This window comes from Aplysia californica, unplaced genomic scaffold, assembly GCF_000002075.1.
Source record: "Aplysia californica isolate F4 #8 unplaced genomic scaffold, AplCal3.0 scaffold01209, whole genome shotgun sequence".
NCBI lineage: Eukaryota > Metazoa > Mollusca > Gastropoda > Aplysiida > Aplysiidae > Aplysia > Aplysia californica.
In genome coordinates, this window is record NW_004798479.1 from 123439 (window position 1) to 145128 (window position 21690).

A 21690-nucleotide genomic window follows, 5' to 3' on the forward strand; every position below is an offset into this window, starting at 1 on the left:
CACACACACACAACAACGTATGTGCTGGCCATCTGTCCAGCCTCTCCTGACATGTGTGCATGCTGCTAAGACAAATTTTAATGTTTTACATGTGTAGCAACAATGTATGTATTGATGCAAAAGAACACCTCTGATTGGTTGCAGGAGGACAGGAATTTATATATGGCCATAGGCCCAAAACATTTCACGATGCAGTCAGTAGAAATATTCATCAGACTGTCATCAGAATATGTCTTCACACTGTCGCAGACATTATCAATCATTCCATTTCTGTTATTTAGGATAGAAAATTTGTGAATCTAGCAAAGCTGAATTAATTCTCAAGTGCTCTTGCTGTTTTTAAAAATCACAATACTTGTCTTCCGTACTATGGCAGTATCATCATGGAAATGAATGCTTTAATTATGTTTGTGTAATGTGAATGAGATTTCAAATGGCCACTACATGCAAAGAAATAGGGTTGTTCTTGTTCTAGGTCATTCAGGTCTATGTAAGAAGCTCTATATCTGTAGATCTTTGCACATAGCAGTTATTTGTTATTTATTAAGATGTAAAAAGTTTTCACTACATATATTTTGTGACATAAATATGTGTTAGGTTTTTTTCTGTCATAATTATTGGGTTTTTTTCCCCCACATTTTTTCAACACAGCTTGTTGGCACACCCTACTACATGTCTCCAGAAATAATGAAGGGTGAAAAGTAAGTATAAATTGCTATGCATTTCTGCTCAGGGGCATACAGAATTATTCGTGTAGGACTTTTCATTAATGCATATAATGCGCTGTGTAACATATTGTTGCATCTATAACATATCGAGATTAAACTTTTACATCCACATTGGGAGACAATTACTGTCTTATTTAATTCCTGTTGGTCTGTTATTTCTATCTGTTGTTTTCTCAAGGGAATGGCCTTTATTATGCTGGAATTCTTCTTTCTCTCTGGCTCAAGCAAATAAAATAAACACTGAAATATTAAAAAACCAAAGAGTGGAATTGACAACTAGGCTACTAATTGTACTTCGTTCAAGAACCTTTTGAAAGAAATTCCATTATGAAATTTTAGTGTCAGATTAATTCTCATTGAGTCCTTTTTTAAAAAGTCTTTTTTTTTTTTAAACCTAGTGTTAATGATATAATGTGCTGTGGTCCTTGTTTAATTCCTGCTGGCATTTTTTGCTTCTGTCATGCCTATCATTTTGATTGTCACCTTGCATCTTTTGTAAAGATTGCTTATAATTTTAAACAGATATATGATTTTTTTGGCTTTAAAAATTATATTCTCTTCAAGGTATAATTTCCAGAGTGACATATGGGCTCTAGGATGTGTTTTATATGAAATGCTGACCCTATCAAGGACTTTCCAAGCAACGGTAAGTCACTTGTAAAGACCAGTCATACTATATATAGTTTTTCATAGCTCTGGTGTAACTGATACATTTACTCTTTTTTCTCTTTTTTAATGTGTTACAATGTGAACTGATTGAGCTGGACTTTCTTTTGCGGAAAGTTTTTTTGGGTGTTGGCATGAGATGCATATCTTTGTGTGTATGTGTGTGTGTGTGTGAGTGTTTGTGTGTGTGTGTGTGTGTGTGTGTGTGTGTGTGTGTGTGTGTGTGTGTGTTTATGATTGTGGGTGAGTTTGTGTGTGCACGTGTAAGTGTGTGCGTGCGTGTGTGTGTGCGTGCATGTGTATGTGTGCGTGCATTAGTGTGTCTTTAAAAAATTTTTGTAATGAATGTTTGTAGGTATGTGAGCTAGTGTAGATAAGTGATACAAATGTGCTTACACTTCTAAGTGATTTTTTAGAACGCACCTAAACATTATTTATCCCTTTACTTTTCTTGTGCATATTATTGATATCCTTTTCAGCCTTATTAAACACCCTTTATGAGACTATGCTCCCTTTGTTTCTGGACATTTTAGGTCGAAGAAGAGACAGCTTGAGTGTGCAGTGTATGAATACCTCAATGGAAAGAGTGTTATATTTACCAAAATATCAAAGTAAGACATGACGAAGAAGCATTGTTGTCTTTCACAATGTTTTCCTGACAAAGAAAAACTCAAACAATATTTTTCTTTACAGAATCCTCTGAAGTTAGCATTGGATATAGTCAAATCTGACCACACAGGCATCAACAAGTGTTACAGTGATGGAATGCGGAATCTGGTCGATATCATGCTTAGAAAGGTTTGTTTCCTTACACTGACTTTATTTAGGGACATATGTTCAGCCTTTTCATTCGAGTTGATTTATCTTGTGGCAAACACCAATCTGTTTTCATCTTTCGCTCTTCTTTCTTTTGCATGCATTATTCTTCCTTTCAAATTCTTCTTCATGTTTGAGGTTTATTGTTGTGTAGACTATCGCATTAAAAGAGTAGGCTGGATGTGTATCTTTTTCAGTTTTGTATCCCCTTAGAATGAAGGTTTGCAAGTTAACACTTCCCTCAGGTGGCTGTCCTATTCTTGTGTTGTCTCAGCAAACATAAAGTGTTTCTGTCTGTGAAGCTCATCTTGGCTCATATCACCATTGCTTTCATATTCTGTCTCTACATATCAGCAAGTAATTGTTTGCAGCCCGATTAAATTTAGCGAATAATAACTGAGAACTATACTCACTATTTCAATGTTCTCTCTTCTTGCCAGTGACTCTATCTTTTTAATTTATAACAATGAAATCTTTGAGAAGGTCCTTCTATTCAAATGTTCTGCTATTTTGACTATGTGAAGAAACCAGAAGAAAGACCAACAGCTGAGGAGCTCCTAGCTCGGCCTCTGTTGGCCAGTTCTCTCTTAAAGATGGAACAAAAAGTTTATGAGCTGAACTCAACAACCAGGAGGACACGCCTCTCTGCAGCGTCCACCTCAAACTCCGTCTCTGTGGTCACCTCTAAGATGTGTGAGGTATGTTTTTCTTTGAATTTATTACCCTTTTAGCACCATAAATAGGTCAGCAGGTCAACGCAGCAGAACCAGAATGGTGGCCATCGGATGACTTCCCAGAATCGAATTATTTCAGTGTTTTTCAGAAGTTCAGGGGGTGTAACAAAGAAATTGCTTTTGCTTTTGATCTAAGCGGCGTATTTCAATGAAATTTCACATACAAAGACCTAGAACATCAGCATCTAAATTTAAAGTGGAATGTTCTTATTTATAAGCCTGCACTAAAGGCGGGGGTGTCAGGCTGGTAAACACCGCTATGGCTCCCCAGGGGGAAGGCCAGTAAAAGTTGGTATGACAACATGACGGGAAAGCCGGTTTAGGCTCATAAGACTTAAAAAGGTTTAATGCATCATCATGTTTTGCTTGTATGCAGATTCCAAGGAAATAGAGCAAGAAGCAAGGTATAAAAGAGTAAAAGGACCAGATTACTTGCAGTAGATGTTTCTGTAGTTTTATGTGTGTTTTTATTTGTTTTTGAGGACTTTTTAGACAGTTTTAAACGTGAACATTTTAGTATTTGAAAAATGTTTATTGTTGGTCTTTACTTACAGGCCAAAGTAGATAATTATCTTTCTTTGTAATTTTAGAAATGACTCCAACAAGGGAATTTGTCGAAACACTTGCATGTATTTAAAACCAGACATTTGTTTTCTGTCCCAGGATTGTGAGCTATTTTTTAAAAATAGAAAAGCAAACAAACTGTGATCTGGTTATAAGCTTTCATTATCAAGGCCAATTACATCATGAGCATATTTTTTCTTGTTGTTTGTCAATTTTATACTTCTCATGATTTTTTTCTTGTAACTGAAGAAGATAAACAGATTTGGGTAAAACTATCTCTTTCAAGAAAAGATTTTGCTCCCCCCCCCCCCACTAATTTGGTAAACAGTGTTCCTGCCTGTAGTGTGACAAAAGAAATGAAAAAGCAAGCAAACCCCCCAAACAACGACCACACAAGTTGTTTCAGTCCTATGGATTATAAAGCAGAATATGCAACAGTTGCAAGTGGAGGGGGGGGGGGGGGAGAGTGGGCGAATGGCAAAGTCACCCACATTGTTGATAGCACTTTTTCAAGCTGATACCATGTTCTTCTTCTTTTTTTTTTTTCTTCATTTTTCTCTTTTTTTTTTTTCTTCATTTTTCTCTTTTTTTTCTGAACAGATTTACCAGTGGGGAGGGGGAAAAATGACTCCTCAAAAGCTTGAGATGTTCACCAGAGAGAAAAGTCCGATGCAGGTGACTTGCTCATTATGTTTAGAAAGATTCTTTTTCAATAAGACAGGATTGTCATAAACTAATGCTTCACCTTTCTTAATAGATATGTCTTTTTAAATTATAATTTTAGCTTGTTTGTAAGCAAGCTTATATATAGCTTTTTAAAATACTTTTATTTCATGATGATAAGATTATATTAATAGATTAATGTACGATCACTAGTAATGAAAAAAAGGCATATAAAAATGGTTTCTTTCTTTTTTACTTCTTGTCTGATGCTGAGAGAAAATTTGATAAAAGCCTCTGGTAATCTTTATACTGCAATGTAGCTCTCAAAATGTATTCTAAGGTGGTTTTGTATTTTTGTCGGAGAAAGTAGACCTTTTATTTTGTTTTGATTGTTCTAGATTGTTCTTTTGGACCTTGCAACATTGAAAGTTGTTACAGGTGAACACAATATGTTTAAAGAAGTACATATGTCTACCCAAAGTTCAGCATTTGTGGCTTTCTGCTTCCTGCCATTTTATATTCTCAGTTCATATGTGGCTGGTTGGTGGATGCTCTGGTGTGGTTTGCTCCTTCTTTCCAATGCGAAGCATCTATTGTCCATATCTCTGCTGTCGTAAGGGAAAATGACGAATGGTCAAAATTTTTGCATTTTTTAATTTTTACATATTTCATAGAGTATTTAATTCTGCATCTGATGGTGTAAAAATTGTTGTCATATCCTAGTCCATTGTTGCGTAATTGAGAGTTCGTCGGTTTCTCGTACACTGGCTAGCTCTGAGCCAGAGCTCACTAAGGGAGAACGACGAATGGTCGATCGGTCAAGGATCACTGCTCGATCGGCGGTCAGGCAAATTCGGCATGGGCGACGAATGACAATAATAGGTCACTGTTGCGTCCGTACAAATATACTCTGCCTTTTTAGCAAACAATCACACCACCACCACTTCCCCCAGAGTACAATCGACCAGGATTATAAGAATGTATCACTTAGTGTGTCTTTCTATCTGTCTTCACGTATTAGGCCTATGCTGATGGTATGAATTGACAAGAGCAGACGGGAGAGAGGGGAAAACGGATGAGAACAGGGGGAAAGGGGTGGGTATGGGAGGTTTAAAAAAGTATTTAGGGAGACATCAATTAGCACTGCATATTAGTGTCCCCCAGATGTTCACAGACTGACGTTATATTAGTCTGTGGTCCAGTCATTTTACATCCCAATGATGATTATAGTGCCGCAATTTGTCTAGCACATGTCACTTGTTGACATCATTATAGAATTACCAAGCAATTAATGACACTGCATTATGAGAATAAATTTCTTTGTCCAACTTCAAAAGTGGATGTATTATGACGACACAGTCTTTCTTTACGATTTCTTTATGACTTGATGGACGTTACGATCGAGTATAATAATGTCTTGCAGATTCAAACTGTCCTTGTTGATATCTACTTGGTGGTATCTTTTCCAATCAACTGAATCCTTTATTAAATACGACTGAAGCTTTACAAAGTGTCACATTACCACTCCTGAGAGCAATTGTGATATGAGCATGTCAGATTGCTACCTTTCTTACGTGAAAGTTTGACTTTGTAATGATCTGATTGTATTATTGACATTGTAACATTATTGATCCCTTAAAATTTGGTCGTGAAGGGTGAATGTTGCAATTAGCGAAAATAAAAGTAAAACTCGCTTCTGAAGAGAATACTGTACAAGAAAGAGATATCATGGAGACCAAACTTTGATTCTGAAAAAGACAGTTTTAAATCAAGCTGTTGAAAATGTGTATGTATGTAACACTTCTTATTTGTACATTGACTACGTAGTATTTAAGCAAGCGAGGAAGGGAAACGAGGAACGCTCACAGGTTACAGTTGGGATATAACAGACACCTAACTTTATACATATAATAGCTAGTTCGTATACGGCTTATTTTTATTTGTAGTAACCTGTACACAGTCATCACTGTCAATAATGCGTCACAACTGACCATCGCCCACACCCATAACCCTTCATGAGTGTAAAGGAGAACGACGAACAATACCATTCGTCGTTTTCGCATACATCGCAAGGCTCACCTGCGGCCGCGCAGTGTAAAGGAGAACAACGAATGTCGAATAACTTTTGCTACTTTTCAACTTAAACCATTCAAACTTAAGAAACTGCTTTATGAACACCTTAACCAGAAGTCTGGTGAATTACAGCTTAAAAGAATAAAAAATAGAATAGTTATAAAATGAAAATGTTTTTTGCCTCTCCTGAAAAATTTGCCACTCTACCTGCGCTGGACCATTCGTCGTTTTCCCTTACGACGGCAGATCTCCCCTCCTTATTTTTTATGTTCGTTCCGATTTTATAGCACCTCTAATCATTGCCACTATATGACCTTATTGTGTTGCAAGTGCCTTAAAACTATAAAATAAATCAGTCCGTTCATATAGCTACAATGTTGGGTATAATTTCTTATCCGTCACTTTGCAACATTTGGCAAATATATTAGTTTCTGTATGAACAAACTGTGTCCGTTTATGCTATGCTTCTGTACATTTGAGTTTTCAGTCTCCTATACCTGCTCAATAAATGCATCTACTTTCTAGGTTGCTGCAGGTCATTGTCATTTTGCTGCCATTACGTTTGAGAAGGAACTCTACACTTGGGCTGTAAGTTGTCTAAAACCTAAAGAAACATTCTTTTTCTTTACCTGTTGTAAGTGCTCATATGACCTTATGCAGTTGCGAGCGCCGTAAAACCCTCTACTATAAAAAAAAAAAATATACCTGTTGTAACTGTTTATTAAATTGTTAGATGGGAGAATACAGTTGACTGGGATCTGTGGAGCCGCGCTTAGACGCTTCTCTGTGGCATACAGGAGACTTGAGTTTGATTCCTGAAGAGGGAGAACATTTTTATATTGTATCTTAGTCTTTCTGCTAGGATGTTATATCCCTCTCAGCCCGGGTTGGTTCTGACTGGAAGGGTCAGAAGCCTGCCTCCTAAATAATCTTAATTGTGTCGCTTGGTACGTTAAAAACACCTACATAAAAAAAGAATACAATTGAGTACATAAGATTGTTGTTGCAGGAGAAAAGAGATTGATTAATGTGTGGATGTTTTTTTGTTTTGTTTATTGCCGTATACTATCTATTTGATAAAAGTAGTGTTTATTTCTCACATCATTCTCCCTTCTTTAGTTTATTTATGATCTTCTTTATTTTCTCAAATAATTCTGTAACTTTCGAAAAGTCAAGTTGTTTTCTAAAATATATGTATTAAAAATTATTTTCTTTTTAAATTGAAAAGTGTATTACATTGGAGTATATTGAATCATGTGTATTATTTGCAGCACCATAAAGGGTAGTGAGAAGTGAGAGGAATAGATTCACTTTTCCTTTTTCAACATTTTCTCAGAGTTGATGTACTATCTTTTCAGAACCCCCAGGGAGGAGTAGGCATGGTAGGACAACTTGGGCATGGGGACACAGCTTCGTACAAAGCTCCAAAACGTGTTGATGCTTTGCTGAGCATGCCAGTTCATCAGGTTGCTTGTGGTGAAGACTTTACTCTGTGTGTCTCAGGTAGGTCTAATTCGAACTTCCTGGAACTGTGTAACTTATTGGAGATCTTTTAGGAGGTGGCAACTACAAATAATCATCTGTTCTTAGTTTTCCCCGTCACTTTATGATCATGGTTGTGTATGCCTTCTCACAACCTCAAACCAATGAATGGATAAACAAGCAAATAAAAAACAACTCATTATTTTGCTTTGGATAAGTTCCTATTGATATGCTGACTCTGGTATTGTCTCCTCTTCAGATGATGGAGCTCTTTATGCTTTTGGCTCCGACTACTACGGCTGTTTGGGTTGTGAGGGGGAAGATGAGGAAGTCTTGGTCCCAGTTGTTGTGGACTTCTTCTCGGACCACCCGGTGCTGGAGGTGGCGTGTGGAGACAACCATGTGATTGCCCTCACTCACTACCGAGATGTCTACACTTGGGGCTCGGGAGAGTTTGGTATACTTCCTTTACTTTTCAATCCTCTTTTGCTGTTAAACATCGAGGGGAGATGCAGTTTTTTTTATGGTTGGCCAGCTCTGAAGCTCTTTCAGTTGGGATATTATAATTTTTCAGGGTGTCCTTGACTTTCTCAATCCGTCTTTTGCATGGTCTACCTCTTCCTTTATAGCCTTAGTACTTGATGTTATAGGCTCTCAAGGCTGGCTGGCTAGGTGACATTTGTATCAGGTGACAGAACCATTTTATTCTCTATTTTTTCTATGAAATGCAGGCAGGGCTCAGTGCCAATAGTTGCTCTTACTTCTTTATTTCTTTGCCTGTCTCATCTTGGTATGTGTCAGTTAAATATGGTTACCATAATACTGTGTTGGAAAGTCATACTGGTGCTGAAGGGGAACTCTTTAGTTTAACCCTTGGAGACTTTATTTCAAGAATCTTTTCTTATCTATACTTTGTTATGAATTGTGGCATTCTCTCAAAAGAAATCCTGAATTCAGTCTTGAATTCATGCTATTGCTATGGACCTGATTCTACCGAGAGTCTTTGATAAGGATTTCCAATATATTAGCCGTGCTCTTAAGTGATGTATTCTGAAATACGCAGGTAGAAAGTGCACTACTTATTGAGCCAAAAGGAATACTCATTTTCCTGTCGATTGTTCTCAGAATATTAAGTTTCCAATAAGGTAAACACATTCATACATTCAGGTTAATGAGATATTCAGAGCACCAGTAGATTTTACAGTAATTTTATATTGTGTTGTTTGTTAAGGTATGTAAATGTGATTTTAATTGACATTAATGAGTCGATCTCTCTGTATGTGTTCTTTATTTTCGAGAGAGAAGACTTTTGCTTCATTTGGTTATCCCATTTGGATGTTTTGAGTTCTGAATGGGGTATGTGTATCCTGTGAAAATTTCATATTTGTGTCATGGCGCTGGAATCAGGCGCTTGTCAATTTGTGGGCATATGGAGTTATTGGTATCATCTTAAAGGTTGTTCAATTGCCTTGCTTTCTTTGAAAAAAATATCCATTTATCTTGAATAGAAGTTGAGATGTTTGCGATTGAAGGAGGTGAGGTCACCTGGTTTCAGATGTAAAATTAACGAGAAAATGGCTGCCAAATTTTGGTGACTTTCATAGCTTAAGAGTCCTTGGAAACTGCAAATTTATATATTTTTTGTGCTTTTAATCCTCAACGTTCTTCCTTAAAATCTTTGCATAAATGTGTTTTTGAATGGACATAGAAGGTGTTGAGCCGAAAAAAATGTCCAAACTGGCAAAAAGATACCAATTTCTCCGATTGCTGTATTTTGACAAATGCCTGATTTCACCACGATGCCTCACATTTGTTTTTTGTGTGGTGAACTCCACAGGCAGACTTGGATTAGGTTCAGAGGATGATTTCAACACACCTCAAAAGGTAAAGTCTAGGACGTAGTTGCTCTAAGTTTGTACTAAATCCTGTCTAATACATTATTTCTTTATGTCAATGTGCTTTTTTAAAACACTACATAACTGATTTTGTTTTGTTGAAAATAGAGATGTGTCAACTGGGAGAGAATTGAATTATATTTTTTTTTCGTCTTTGGTGATCTGATAGAGTAGAGCGAAGTGTGTGTGTGTGTGTGTGTGTGTGTGTGTGTGTGTGTGTGTGTGAATGTGTGTTTGTGTGTGTGTGTGTGTGAGTGTGTGTGTGTGTGTGTGATCAAGAAATTTACCTAGCTGTGTGTAATGTGCTTCCCTTTCAACCCAATCTTGAACTGAACTTAATATAAATGTAAAACAGTCAACCTATGGTACAGCTTGCTTCCTCTCAACAGTGAATTTAACTCAGTCAACCAAATGAACAACAGAACAATCTATGAATCATCAACCTTTCTGCCGACTAATCAGTCAGTCGGTCAGTCAGGCAACAAATTGATTAATCGATCAATCAACCAATCAACAAATGAGCCAGCCAATCAACCAACCAACCAACAAAAAAATTCAAAATATCATGTTCAGTGCTTCATATTTGAATCAACCATGAATAAGCTGAATCTAGTTATCAATCAACCTTTTATGCAGTCAATCTATTGTTTATTTGTGTAAGTGTGCTTCTCTCTTAACTCAACACCTTACTGAAATCCCTCCTCCAGGTGGATATCCCGGTGAAGCAGCAGATAAAGAGCGTATGTGCAGGAAGTGACAGCTCATTCCTGCTCTGCTCCAGTGGACGTCTGCTGGCCTGTGGCAGTAACCAGTTCAACAAGCTCGGGTTTAATAGCCAGACGTCAGGACTTCGAAAGAGAAAGGCTAAGGTACAATATTATTCTGCATCAAATATTCAAAAAACTTTTTTGCAATAGAAAACTCATTACTTAAAGCAATACCATGTTTCATTTTGGCTTTAGAAGAAAGTAGGATTACTTTGTTGGCTAAAATCTTTTACATCATAATGAATTGTTCAATCATGAAAACTGAAATTTCATTTAGCAAAATTCCTTTTATTCTAAGATCGTAACGTCTATGATCCACACAGAACATTGTCAAAAAGTTTTAAAAGGGAGTGAGTTCAGATTCAATAATAAACACATTTGTGAGTTAATGATAAACAAAGTCGGCAATTTCCTTTTTAATTTTTGTTGTTGTTTTCTTTAGAGACTTGAATTTTGAGAAAAAGTTCTCAATAACATTGTTAAGTTCAAAACAATATATTGCCAGACTTATTTTGATTGAAAAAGAGAGAAAGTCAATAAACCCCGAGTCTAAGTACGAGCTTTGCAGGGACAGAAAATTCTGGAACATCTGAATGGCATTTGGTTAATTATCTAGACTCTTTATGCATTTTCAGACATTTGACATCCCTCACAGAGACAGATTCAGCACTGTGAAGCCTCTCACGGGCAAGAATGTGATGGTAGTGGCAGCGGGGAAAACCCACTCAGGGGTCATTGACTGTAAGTTCCATGGTCAAGAGATGTAATAAGTATTTTGTGAGTTGGTGAGGGATTGCATGTGATCTACAGAAAAGTGGGAAGACATGGAATAATGTCAAGAAAGTATCTTAAGATGGAGGAAAAAGGAAACGGTTTAATGGCTGCCTATACCCTGATCTAGGGTGAGAGAGGCAATGTTAATGAAAAATGATTTTTATGAGTTTTTACTAGACTATTAAAATGGTGCAATTCTACATGTTATTACTTAATAGTATTAAAGACGAATTTCCTTTTCTAAATTCACCAATTGCTTTTATGAAAAATGTGATAACTTTTATTCAAGATATGTTGTAAAGACATATAGAGCTGCTGAAAGTATGATCTATTGTCTGCTCGATCTTTACCTTGTGCGCGTGTTGTAATTGCAATAAATCGAAGGACAGCTTGCTTCTTATTTTGACTGATTTGAGCCCCATCTTCAAATGCATTTGTTCCTTTTCAGCATTTGGCCATCTGTACATGTTTGGCTCCAACAAGTTTGGTCAGCTGGGTGTGGGAGACTTCAAGGCTCGTCCTGGGGTGTGTCGTGTGGGAGGGGTCCTGGCTGGCCAGCGCGTGGAGACACTGGCTTGTGGGGATGGGTTTACTGTCGCTTCCACAAATGGTAAGAATATAGTGAGATTCCACATCTTACGTTATGTTAAAGCTAAGACCTTGTGACCTTGTTTTGGATATTTATAAAAGTAAATAGTAGAGAGGGAAGGTGAGACTTTTAAAAACAGATGTTAGTCGATGTGAATGCACAGAAATCCTGAATAATCCACTTCATAATCTAACTTATTATAGCTTGTGTAAAACATTTATTGTATTGATAATTAATGAGTTATTAGTACACTATTAGTCATACAAAAGTTTTAATTTAAACATCCAAGTTTTGTTCCTGTTTTTTTCTAGAAAACCAGATTTACTCTTGGGGAAATGGTGAAAGTGGCCGGCTTGGTGCAAACTTCACAGATCAAGGAATTGGCCCCAATAGCATGTGTACAGCATTTCCCAGACCCATTTTTGGGTCCATGCACCTGGTCTCATGTATGTCTTGCAGGCACTGGAACACTCTCATTATTGCAGGTAAGGCATGCACTAGAAGGACTTTATGGTATGACCTTTCCTTCCTACAATGACATTGTTGAATCACACTAATTTGGTTTTCATTCTTATCTTGTTTGTCCAGTGAAAAACCCTCCCCCCCTTCCCCCCAATCACCCCACTTACTTTGAGTAGACATTGACAATAGGAAAATAAGTGAAAAACAGCTTACTAAAGTAATAAAATCTTGGCTTGATTTAGGGTTTTTAAAATCATTTTTGATATTACATCCTATTGTTTAGTTTTGGTAACACATTTTGTACCTTGCACAAGAATTCTTTGTGCACATCATTTGTCTCTAGCTGGCCTCGCATGGCTATTCCTTGTTTGAAAAAATGCCTGTAAAACATCGAATAAATATGATCACATGTATGTTTTTTGTTGGAAAACTTGAACATTTCTTTGGGCAGGGGATACTGTTCTTGGCAAATTTACTAGGTGTGAAATGAGTTAAGTGTGAGTAAATCGCTTCGTTCATCTACCACTGATAACAACAAAGTGAAATAATGAGGTCAAAAAGAATAAATGAGAATGATCAAAACAGTTGGAAATTTGTGAGTAATGTGAGGAAACTTAGCCCTCTGGGATTGTCTTGCTTATCTCATACCCAGTACTGAAAGTGACTCAGATCACGCTTAGGAGTTTCCCAATTAATAATGTTTTCACTTTGGTTTTGGATTGTCTTCCTCAGAAAAAGTTTTAAATCAAAAGACTCTCAAATCAAGGGTATCATCCCCAAAGCGTAAGTATTATTTCTCAATTTTGAAAAGCATTTTTGCATTAATTTTTTAAAATTTCTAAATACTAACCTTTTGTTTTTGGTGTTTTTGTAATAGGGCATTTTAGAGAAAAATATTTGAGTATATCTTATCTCATGTGTATGTAAAGTGAAACTTAGTACACAGACATGCAAGTCACTGGTGTCTGATGTTGACCGACTATTTTAGTCTCTAGTACATTTTTGTTGATGTTAAATGAAATTCTGATTGTGAAAGCTCTATTAGATTCATTAAATGTGGATGAAATGTCAATTTTTTGCTAATACTATATGCACCGTTTCTCTTTTTTTGCGAATAGAAATTTGGCCACCTTCAGAAAAAAAAGGTATTTGTTTTTCATGCAAATGAGTGATCAAAATCAGCATGTGCATGACTGGCAATTTACCTTGTGTATATGGTATTGTGCAACGCTTGCATTGTAAATGCTTTTCTTTTTTGGTGGCCTATTGATAGTTTATTATGGTGTATGTTCCGGTGTTTTGATTTCACTATTCTTTTATAGAAAGTATCAGAAACTCAGATACATACCTCTTTGAAAATTGCATATTTTATTTCTTTTGAAAAAAAAGAAGAGGGACGGAGAGAAAAGGGATAGGAGGGTGGGGATTTTGCTTTTCATCTTTCTCTTTTAAAGTTTTACTCTAGCATTGATGTTGTAGGTAATTATATTTCGTTTAGATAAATATTATTAGCGCAACAAAAAACATTAGCAGATGTAGCATTAATGAAGAATATAATATTGAAGCTGTTATGCTCTAAGAGTGTAACTAATTTCTTGAAAAATGTTCAGAATGCAGAAAAAGCTTGTCTTGTTTAAATATTGAGAATAGACACAAAAGTTAACCCTTAGTACTTTTATACTACTTTTGTGAATACAGACTCCTTGTTTTTGTTGAGAAATGACAGATCCTACCTCGGCAATGGTTTTAAAACAAAACAGAGTTCACCCATTTTTTCCAGTTATACTGTGAGGGTGTAATATAATACCATTGATGTAATGCCGTATTCACGAAAGTACAGTTTCCCCTTTTTGAAAAAAATAGCTTGCTGTAATGTGTGTTGTTGCAAAAGCCTGTACTCTTTGTTTTTCTTCCATGACGTAGTGAAATGAAGTTCATTATTTTTGTTTTGGAATATCATCTGTCATTCTTTATTATGTTTCTCATTCACTCTCTCTGTATCAGATAAAGACAACAAAATTTAATACATATATATTTGTTCACCCTGTCTTTGCTGTGGTATCTAAGTTTTAACATTCATCAAATATTTGTTCACCCTGTCTACTTTTTACTACTTTAAAAATTATCATCTTACTTTTCAATGTCAGGTAGTAGCATGGTTCAGCTTTCATGGTTGGCATGGCTAGTTAAAAGATTTTGTTGTGGCAGAATTGAGTGTAGTCTGTATTTACATTCACTTGAAATGTTTGTGAAACCTGAATTTTTAATGTAGAGAAATATTTCTGTTGCAGGTTTTTTTAAAAGGTTGTGCTTTACATGTTCATTAACTTATGTTTATAGGCTGCTAAAGTATTGACTGTTGTGTCTTTCATTGATTTGAATGTGATTCTTGCAAAATTTGCGATTTTTCTCTTTTTTATTTGTGGCTTATTTGAAATATTGGATTTTCTGGCTGGGAATTTTTTCATCTCTATGCTTTGCATTTTTAATGAAAAAACATATAATATAGCTTTTTCTGCTCTTTTGCTTGTTGATTCAGTCTATTAAAATTAGCGTTCCATTTTTAAAATCTTCCCCTGCTTCTCCGTCGTCCAGTTTTTGAGTTAATGTTCCATGTAGTAACATGCTGAATAAAAGCAAAATAAAGCTGAAAAATTCTGAAGTTAAATGTAAAGTTTACTTTTCTTCTTGCTTCAGAAAGTGTCATCTGTCCACCAGGTGCCCATTTGATCTGATTCAAATCATGTAGAGGCACAGTAGTAAGGGTACCAACACCTGTAATGTAGCAGTCATGCGCTCTACTGTAGCAAGCAGAGGACCTAAGTTCAATTCCTGCGTGGGAGAGAACTTTTATCTTGTATCTTGGGTCTTTTTGCTGGGATATGGGGGGGGGGGGGGGGGGGGGTAAAAACCCTCCCCTAAAAAATTGTAACAAAGTGATAAGAATGATTTGTGTCTTATCATGCTGTATGATTGCTTTCGCAACCATATGTCACATATTTTCATTCACCCCACCTTCTTTATGGCTTTTTGAATATATGTTTTTTGCAACTATTTATTGATAATGAGAATGGGATAGGCCTAATGGTTTCTCTTAGAAAGAAATTGCCTATGTCAACAGTTCAGCTGCCAAACTACACCCATTGAAAAATTTAAAAGGATTTAGTATGACATTGTACTGTGTCTGAAGAATATCATTGGCAGGCTGTTCAGCTGTTCTAAACCCAGAAAGCAACATTCTCCGGGAGAGAGAAAATAAAACCTGTTTTATTCTTTTTAAAAAATTGATCTTGTATTGGGTGTCTTTTTTTTTGTTACTTTTTTCAACATTTAGAATTTGAGTTTCAACAAAATACTTTTCGAACGCATGCAACCAATACTTCAGATTAAGAAACTAGAATTTTAAAAATTGTCAAAATTTTGGGTGAAGTACACCTGAACAGGTGGTCGATGATAATTACTAAACATATTCATAGGTGAAGCCCTGAGTGTCGACTTCTGTTAGTCATGTGTACATATGACCTTGAGGCATTTTGATGGCTACATGAGTGGCAGTGAAATATAGCTTATTGCTACGTTGTTTATCGGATTATAAAGAACTTGGACCAGGTCAAGTGTAAAGCCTGTTGTGTCTATGTCCCAGCTTCTCACATTCCTTTACCTTTCTGAGCACAAGACTTAACAAAAATCAGGAGGGATTATTCCCGAGATCTGGATCACTGAACTCCCTCCTCAAGGGGAGCAAAGTGAAACAGGGTCAAAAATACATTTGGCTAATATCATCAAATACGTCTCTTGAATATTCCTGCTTGTCGTCACAATCATCTTGTCCACCCCCTTCCCCCCACACCTATTCCCTCCCTCATTATATGTTTCAGTGGCCCTTCAGACCGTGGCTGGTTCCATTGACTCTGGGCCAGATGATGAACCTCATGCTCCAGAAGATGCTGTAAGTTCCGATACATCTAGTGACTTTGCCCTCCCCGAGGACATTGCTGCTGTCGATGCGAAGAGGGAGTTCTCCCCAGATGTGTTCACACCTCCACGATCTAGGCCAAGCTCTGCCAGCACAGGGAGAGGAAGCCCCATACCTTCTTGGCTGGAAAAGGTAACCTGAGATTTTATTGTGAAACCTTAACTTTCTTTAAGCGGGGATACATCTTGTCTGTGCTGTTGGCCCTTGGCAGAGTCTTCAGAGTGCCGCCTTAATGAAATATGTGTGAGCCCCAAGAAAGGTCCCAGTTGTTGCCAATAAAGCTATTTTTGAGCAACTGGAAGAAAAGGCTAAAAAAGTCAAACTTGGTCCAAAATTTAGTTCCGTTAGAAAACACAAGTTTAACCATTTCTTAATAAAATATTGAAAGGGTCCTATTATGTTAAGTCTAAATTTTGCAACATGTACTTCACCAAAGGTTAAAAATGTGCTAGAGATTGGGCTTTTCTCCAAACTTTGCTTTTACACCCTGTGTTACTAAAGGCGGCGTATCTTTAAAACTACTCAAGATATTAGGAAAATATAAAAATCAGTGTGTTCAGCATTAAATTTGTTACAAGAAGTACCTTTATTTTAATATCCAAAAGTGTCGACAACTGGGCCCTTTCTCAAGGCACGCACACAAATGATATGTATACCTGACTGCTCTATTTTCCTTGGTTGTGAAGAATGGCCTGGATCTCTGCGGCTCTTGTGTCTACTCAGTTATGTTGTCAGTCTATTGTTTCTTTCATTTTCATGCTTAGCTAATGTAAAGGTCATTTCCTTCTCTTCTCCAAGTGCTTTTATACATGTACTGGTTACAGTGTTGCTTTCAGTCCCAGTCTTTTTTGTTACCCTTAGCACATTCAAATCGCTTTCTCATGGATACTATAGGCCGTGTCCGGGGAGTGCTATGCCTATAGCCCTTGTATTGACAAACTTGGAGTTGTGGGTGATTTTTAAAAAATCTAGGTATTAGGCACATTTTCAATATAATGACAGTGAATGGTTTGGTTTTGATACTTGGCTCATTTGGGAAGTAAAAACATGATTGTTCAGATCTTTTGTTAGCAATCTGGATGTAGTTAATTGATTTTTTAAGACAAGTTATCATCATCCAATAAATTGAATATTATATAACCATTTATGTGTGGGTTTTTTTTTGTGTGCATGTGTTTTTTTTGTGTGTGTGTGCGTTTGACTGTGTGTGTGTGTGTATTTGTGTGTGTGTGTGTGTGTGTGTGTGTGTGTGTGGCTTTTATGTGTGTATGTGTGTGTGTGTGTGTGTGTGTGTGTGTCTGTGTGTCTGCATGCTTGTGTGTGTGTGTGCATGTGTGTGTGTGTATGTGTGTGTGTGTGCCCTTGTGTGTGTGTGCCCTTGTGTGTGCATGCTCAGAAGTGGGAATATGTGCTTTTGATTCTCTTTTCCAGGAACTCAATGAGGCAGAGGTCATCCCATTCCCAACACCTTCCCCCATTGTGTGGGATAAGAATGCACATCCTCTGGGACCCAAAGGAGAAAAGCCGTCCCCCCTGCCTCATGTTCCTGAGCTTTCTGTGGCTAATGCTCTACCCCCCATCAAATCACCCGATCTTAAACTACTCATTCCTTCTAATGACGTAAGTGTTTATTCATTGATTGACACCACATTTTAAAGGTCCCATGTCAGAGTCAATGACAGTATAGGCCTAACAAAAATTCATGACCTAAGAAAATTGAGAGGACAATTTGAGCAATAAATTGATTTGAAACTTTGAACATCGTTTATGATGAGTTTTGGAGTGAAACATTAATTCTTTTTTCTTTTGGATTTGAGCTAGGACTCAGAAAGGGAACATGGCGTACCTATTGTTTCAATTTATAAATTAAGTACATAACGATATATACTATAATGAAAATATTTTTAAAAAACCTGATATATGCTGTTTGTGGAGACTGTCTGAATCGACTGTTTTTGTTACCCCCCCTCCCGCCCCCCCTTCCACCTTAGGCTGAGACTGTGGCATTTCTTACATCCAGAGTGGCCAAGCTCGAGGAGGAAAACTTGAAGGTATTGTACATAAACTTGTTCACAGTCTAGGGGAGGGCAATCTGCACCATGGTGTCAGAATAGAAATTTGAAATTACTTATGTGCAGTCTTGATACAGCATGAGGTCTTGCACTATAGCTTTTGAGTTTTTAAGAACTTTCTTCAACTGCTCACTTGGATTTTCAATTAGCACTCCAGGATGCTGTGTACTGATGGGTTTAGGAAGATTAACAGAAGCCCCACGGAAAGGTAAAAGCAAATAGTTGGTGTTTATACATGAGTTAGGAAAAATTTTAGAGCCTGGGTTTTATCGCCAGCTTTGTCTTAATGAATTTTTATTTTTTCATCAGATTACATGTCTATATTTTGGACTTTTATCTATTTAGAATTGTTTCTGATGGTTGTAGAATCATTTGGAAACTTAAGTCAATCAAACTTCTATCTTTTAACATGAGTTATTGATTGACAGGTAAAGACATACCATAGTCTTTTGACTAACATTTACAAAGATTGTGGCAACCTGAAATTGTTCTGCTGGTTGTGTATTTGTTTTTGTTCTGTGTGTAATAGTCCTTGGATAATAGATGGATTTTGTGAAAATAATAGCTTTGGGTATTTCCTGATATGATTTAACTTGTTTATATCTCATTCTTTAGTTTAAGTTGAAGTGCATTAGCTTGTGGGAATAGTAGAATTGATTAATGCTTCTTTGAACATTTCCATTATCATTTTCTTTTCAGCTGAAGCAAACTGTTGAAGAACAGGCAGAGCTGATTAAAAAACTGAGAGGAGATGGTGTTTAATTAAAGTTTTAAGCTGCTGGTTGAAGACGCTCTTCTTTGTAATGAATTGGCGAATGACTTCAGAAAATAAATTATGTTGTCATGTTGGTAACAGGTAAATACACCTACTGTAGTGACTGTGGACAGCAGTGATAACAGATTCTTGTGCTGTGTAAAAGAGAAAAGTTTTAGGGGGACGAAAGTGTTGCCAAATAAGACATACTTGGCCTTATACAAAACGATTTGAAAAGTGAACTCAAACAATGTTCTACTCTGGAATTCTTAATTGCTAGAAATGGTGTTCTTTTGAAATTCTTTCTCAAAGATATTGAATAAGTTTTGTTCAAAAGGGGCAGGAGTTTGGAAACAAAAATTCTACTTTCTTATGTTTACTTTGCAATAATTATGCTGTTTGTGTTACTTAAAGAGAAGTTTTTAATTATGTCTTTTTCTGTAAGTTGCTGTGAAGCTGTTCTTTGATATATATGGAAAACTAATTGAAAAACTGATGTATTTGTTCTATGAGCATTTGATTTAGTTTTTTTGTTTTTAATGAATCTTCATAGTCATTCCATTTGTGTTCATTATTTTGATTTGATCTATTCTGTCTTTATTTATAACTCCATCAAGATCTGAATCACTTATTTATTTCTTTATAAACTCTTAATTTACATGAAATACAGTCAAACCTGCTTCAGTAGCCACCTCTTGTAGCGGTTACCTGCAATAACAGCCACTGATACCCTTGTGTTGTTATATATTTTTAACATGTCCATAGTAGTCCCTGTCGAGTGCGGCCACAGTGAGTCATTTTCTTGACAAGTTTGCCTCTAAACCTATTCATAGCGCATACTTCATCATCATCATCATCATCATCATTCTCATCATCATCATCATCATCATCATCATCATCATCATCATCATCATCATCCTCATCATCATCATCATCATGTTTTACAGTAGAAAAAATGTACTTGAGGCTTGGATAAGGTTGGTCACATTTAATCAGATGTTCTTATAGATGTACAATATTTCGCCATCATCATTTTCATCATCTTCATCATCTTCATCATCATCATCATCATCATCATCATCATCATCATCATCATCATCCACCTCTTTCACCTTGGTATTGGATATAGCCTACTATGAAGGGCTCTCCACTTGTTTCTACTCTAGGCGAACTTTACCACCTCCAGTCAGCTGTGTCTCACACCTGAGATCTACCTCTAGGTCTCACTCTCAAGTGAATCTCAGCCAATCTCTCTTTCTCCTGTGGGATTCAATATTTGGCTTTGTTTTGTCACTTAGTGGAGTAGCTTCCCAAGTGTATTAATAATCCATCACCATCTTCATTTTATTAATTTCACGGTCAATTGGTTGTCAATACGACCGTACTACATGTATTACATTTAAAGCAATGACTTGCTACTAAAGAACAGTATTCCATTAACCTATCTTCAGACTGAGCATTCAGTCAATGCAAAGAAGAAGGTCTTATGATAGATTACAATTTTGATGGAAATGAAACGGCAAGATATAATATTAAGATTTAATCTATATGCGGAATCAGGCACTCGTAAATTTTTTAGCATATAGAGTTATTGATTTAATCTTAAAGCTTGTTTATAATTTGTCTGGCATTTGGCAAAAAAATTACTGTCAAGATATATGCGACTGAAGGAGATGGGGGTCTGCAGATACGAGAGGTAAAATTCTCGAGAAATGGCCACCAAAGTTTGATGACTTCCAAAACTTGAATGTCCTTGGAAACTGAAAAGTTATATTTTTTATGCCTTCAATAAATATTTTTCGGTAACACCTACACAGAAATGCGTTCTTAAAAAGACCTGAAAGGTGTTGAGCCAAAAAAATAAAATTCAATAGAAATTGCTCAATGCCCAGAAAAGTGCCGGATTCTCATATTTCATTGTTTTGACGAGCGCCTGATTTCACCACGCTGCTTTTCATTTGTTTTTTAACTTTGTCAAGTCTAGTATGTGACTAACACACACTGTACATAATGGCCATATATTTTTGTGATCTTGAGTGACTGTTATGGACAGGCTTGACTGTATTTTTCATGTTGACATTATTTTTACATATTAATAGACTATAAGTCGTGGTTGTGAACTGTTTTGTAAGCTTGATGATGACGATTAGGTCTCAGTCAAAACTGTATATAAAATTCAGATATAATATAAAGCACACTTCTGAATCTAAAGATAATATTTTACTAGGAAGTTAGTTTAGGAGAAACATCCTTTTTCTCCATCTAAGACTTATGTTTAATGTTTTGAGCAGTGAATAAAATAATGGACATAAAAAATTAAAAAGCTGCATAAACTGGTAAGTGATAAAATACTGTTTCAGGTGAAATTGTGCTACCCCGATTCTCAAGATTTAGAAGCTCATTTAAACCTGGTGCTTTTTTTGGGATAAGATTGCGTTGGAGGTAAATAGGAAGGAATTTAAAGAAAAACTTCAACAAATTTTGCCTCCTTCATATTTACTGCCCAGTGTAAAACTCTGTCATATGCCACTTTTTAATGTGTCATGACGTGGTGGAATCAAACACTTGTCAATTTTTGTGAATATGGAGCTATTGGTAGGCCTACAGTCTTAAAGTCTTATAGCTTTTTTATTTGTCTTACTTACAATGAAAGAAATACTGATCTATCTTGAATA

The 21690-nt window shown here is 36.3% G+C and overlaps 1 protein-coding gene across 1 annotated transcript in view; it reads left to right on the forward strand.

Moving 5' to 3' along the window:
- Positions 1–20789, forward strand: part of LOC101861927 (serine/threonine-protein kinase Nek9) — a 31310-nt gene extending 10521 nt beyond the window's left edge. Inside the window, exons 6-24 of the mRNA XM_013090300.1 lie at positions 652–701; positions 1293–1374; positions 2088–2192; positions 2735–2908; positions 4109–4183; positions 6770–6832; positions 7603–7747; positions 7986–8183; positions 9564–9610; positions 10329–10490; positions 11024–11129; positions 11611–11772; positions 12063–12236; positions 12946–12996; positions 13332–13358; positions 16092–16321; positions 17621–17809; positions 18181–18240; positions 18961–20789. Of these exons, the coding sequence (XP_012945754.1) occupies positions 652–701; positions 1293–1374; positions 2088–2192; positions 2735–2908; positions 4109–4183; positions 6770–6832; positions 7603–7747; positions 7986–8183; positions 9564–9610; positions 10329–10490; positions 11024–11129; positions 11611–11772; positions 12063–12236; positions 12946–12996; positions 13332–13358; positions 16092–16321; positions 17621–17809; positions 18181–18240; positions 18961–19023 (2163 nt within the window). The 3' untranslated portion in view covers positions 19024–20789. The remainder of the gene's footprint in view (positions 1–651; positions 702–1292; positions 1375–2087; positions 2193–2734; positions 2909–4108; positions 4184–6769; positions 6833–7602; positions 7748–7985; positions 8184–9563; positions 9611–10328; positions 10491–11023; positions 11130–11610; positions 11773–12062; positions 12237–12945; positions 12997–13331; positions 13359–16091; positions 16322–17620; positions 17810–18180; positions 18241–18960) is intronic.
- The last annotated feature ends 901 nt before the right edge of the window (positions 20790–21690 follow it).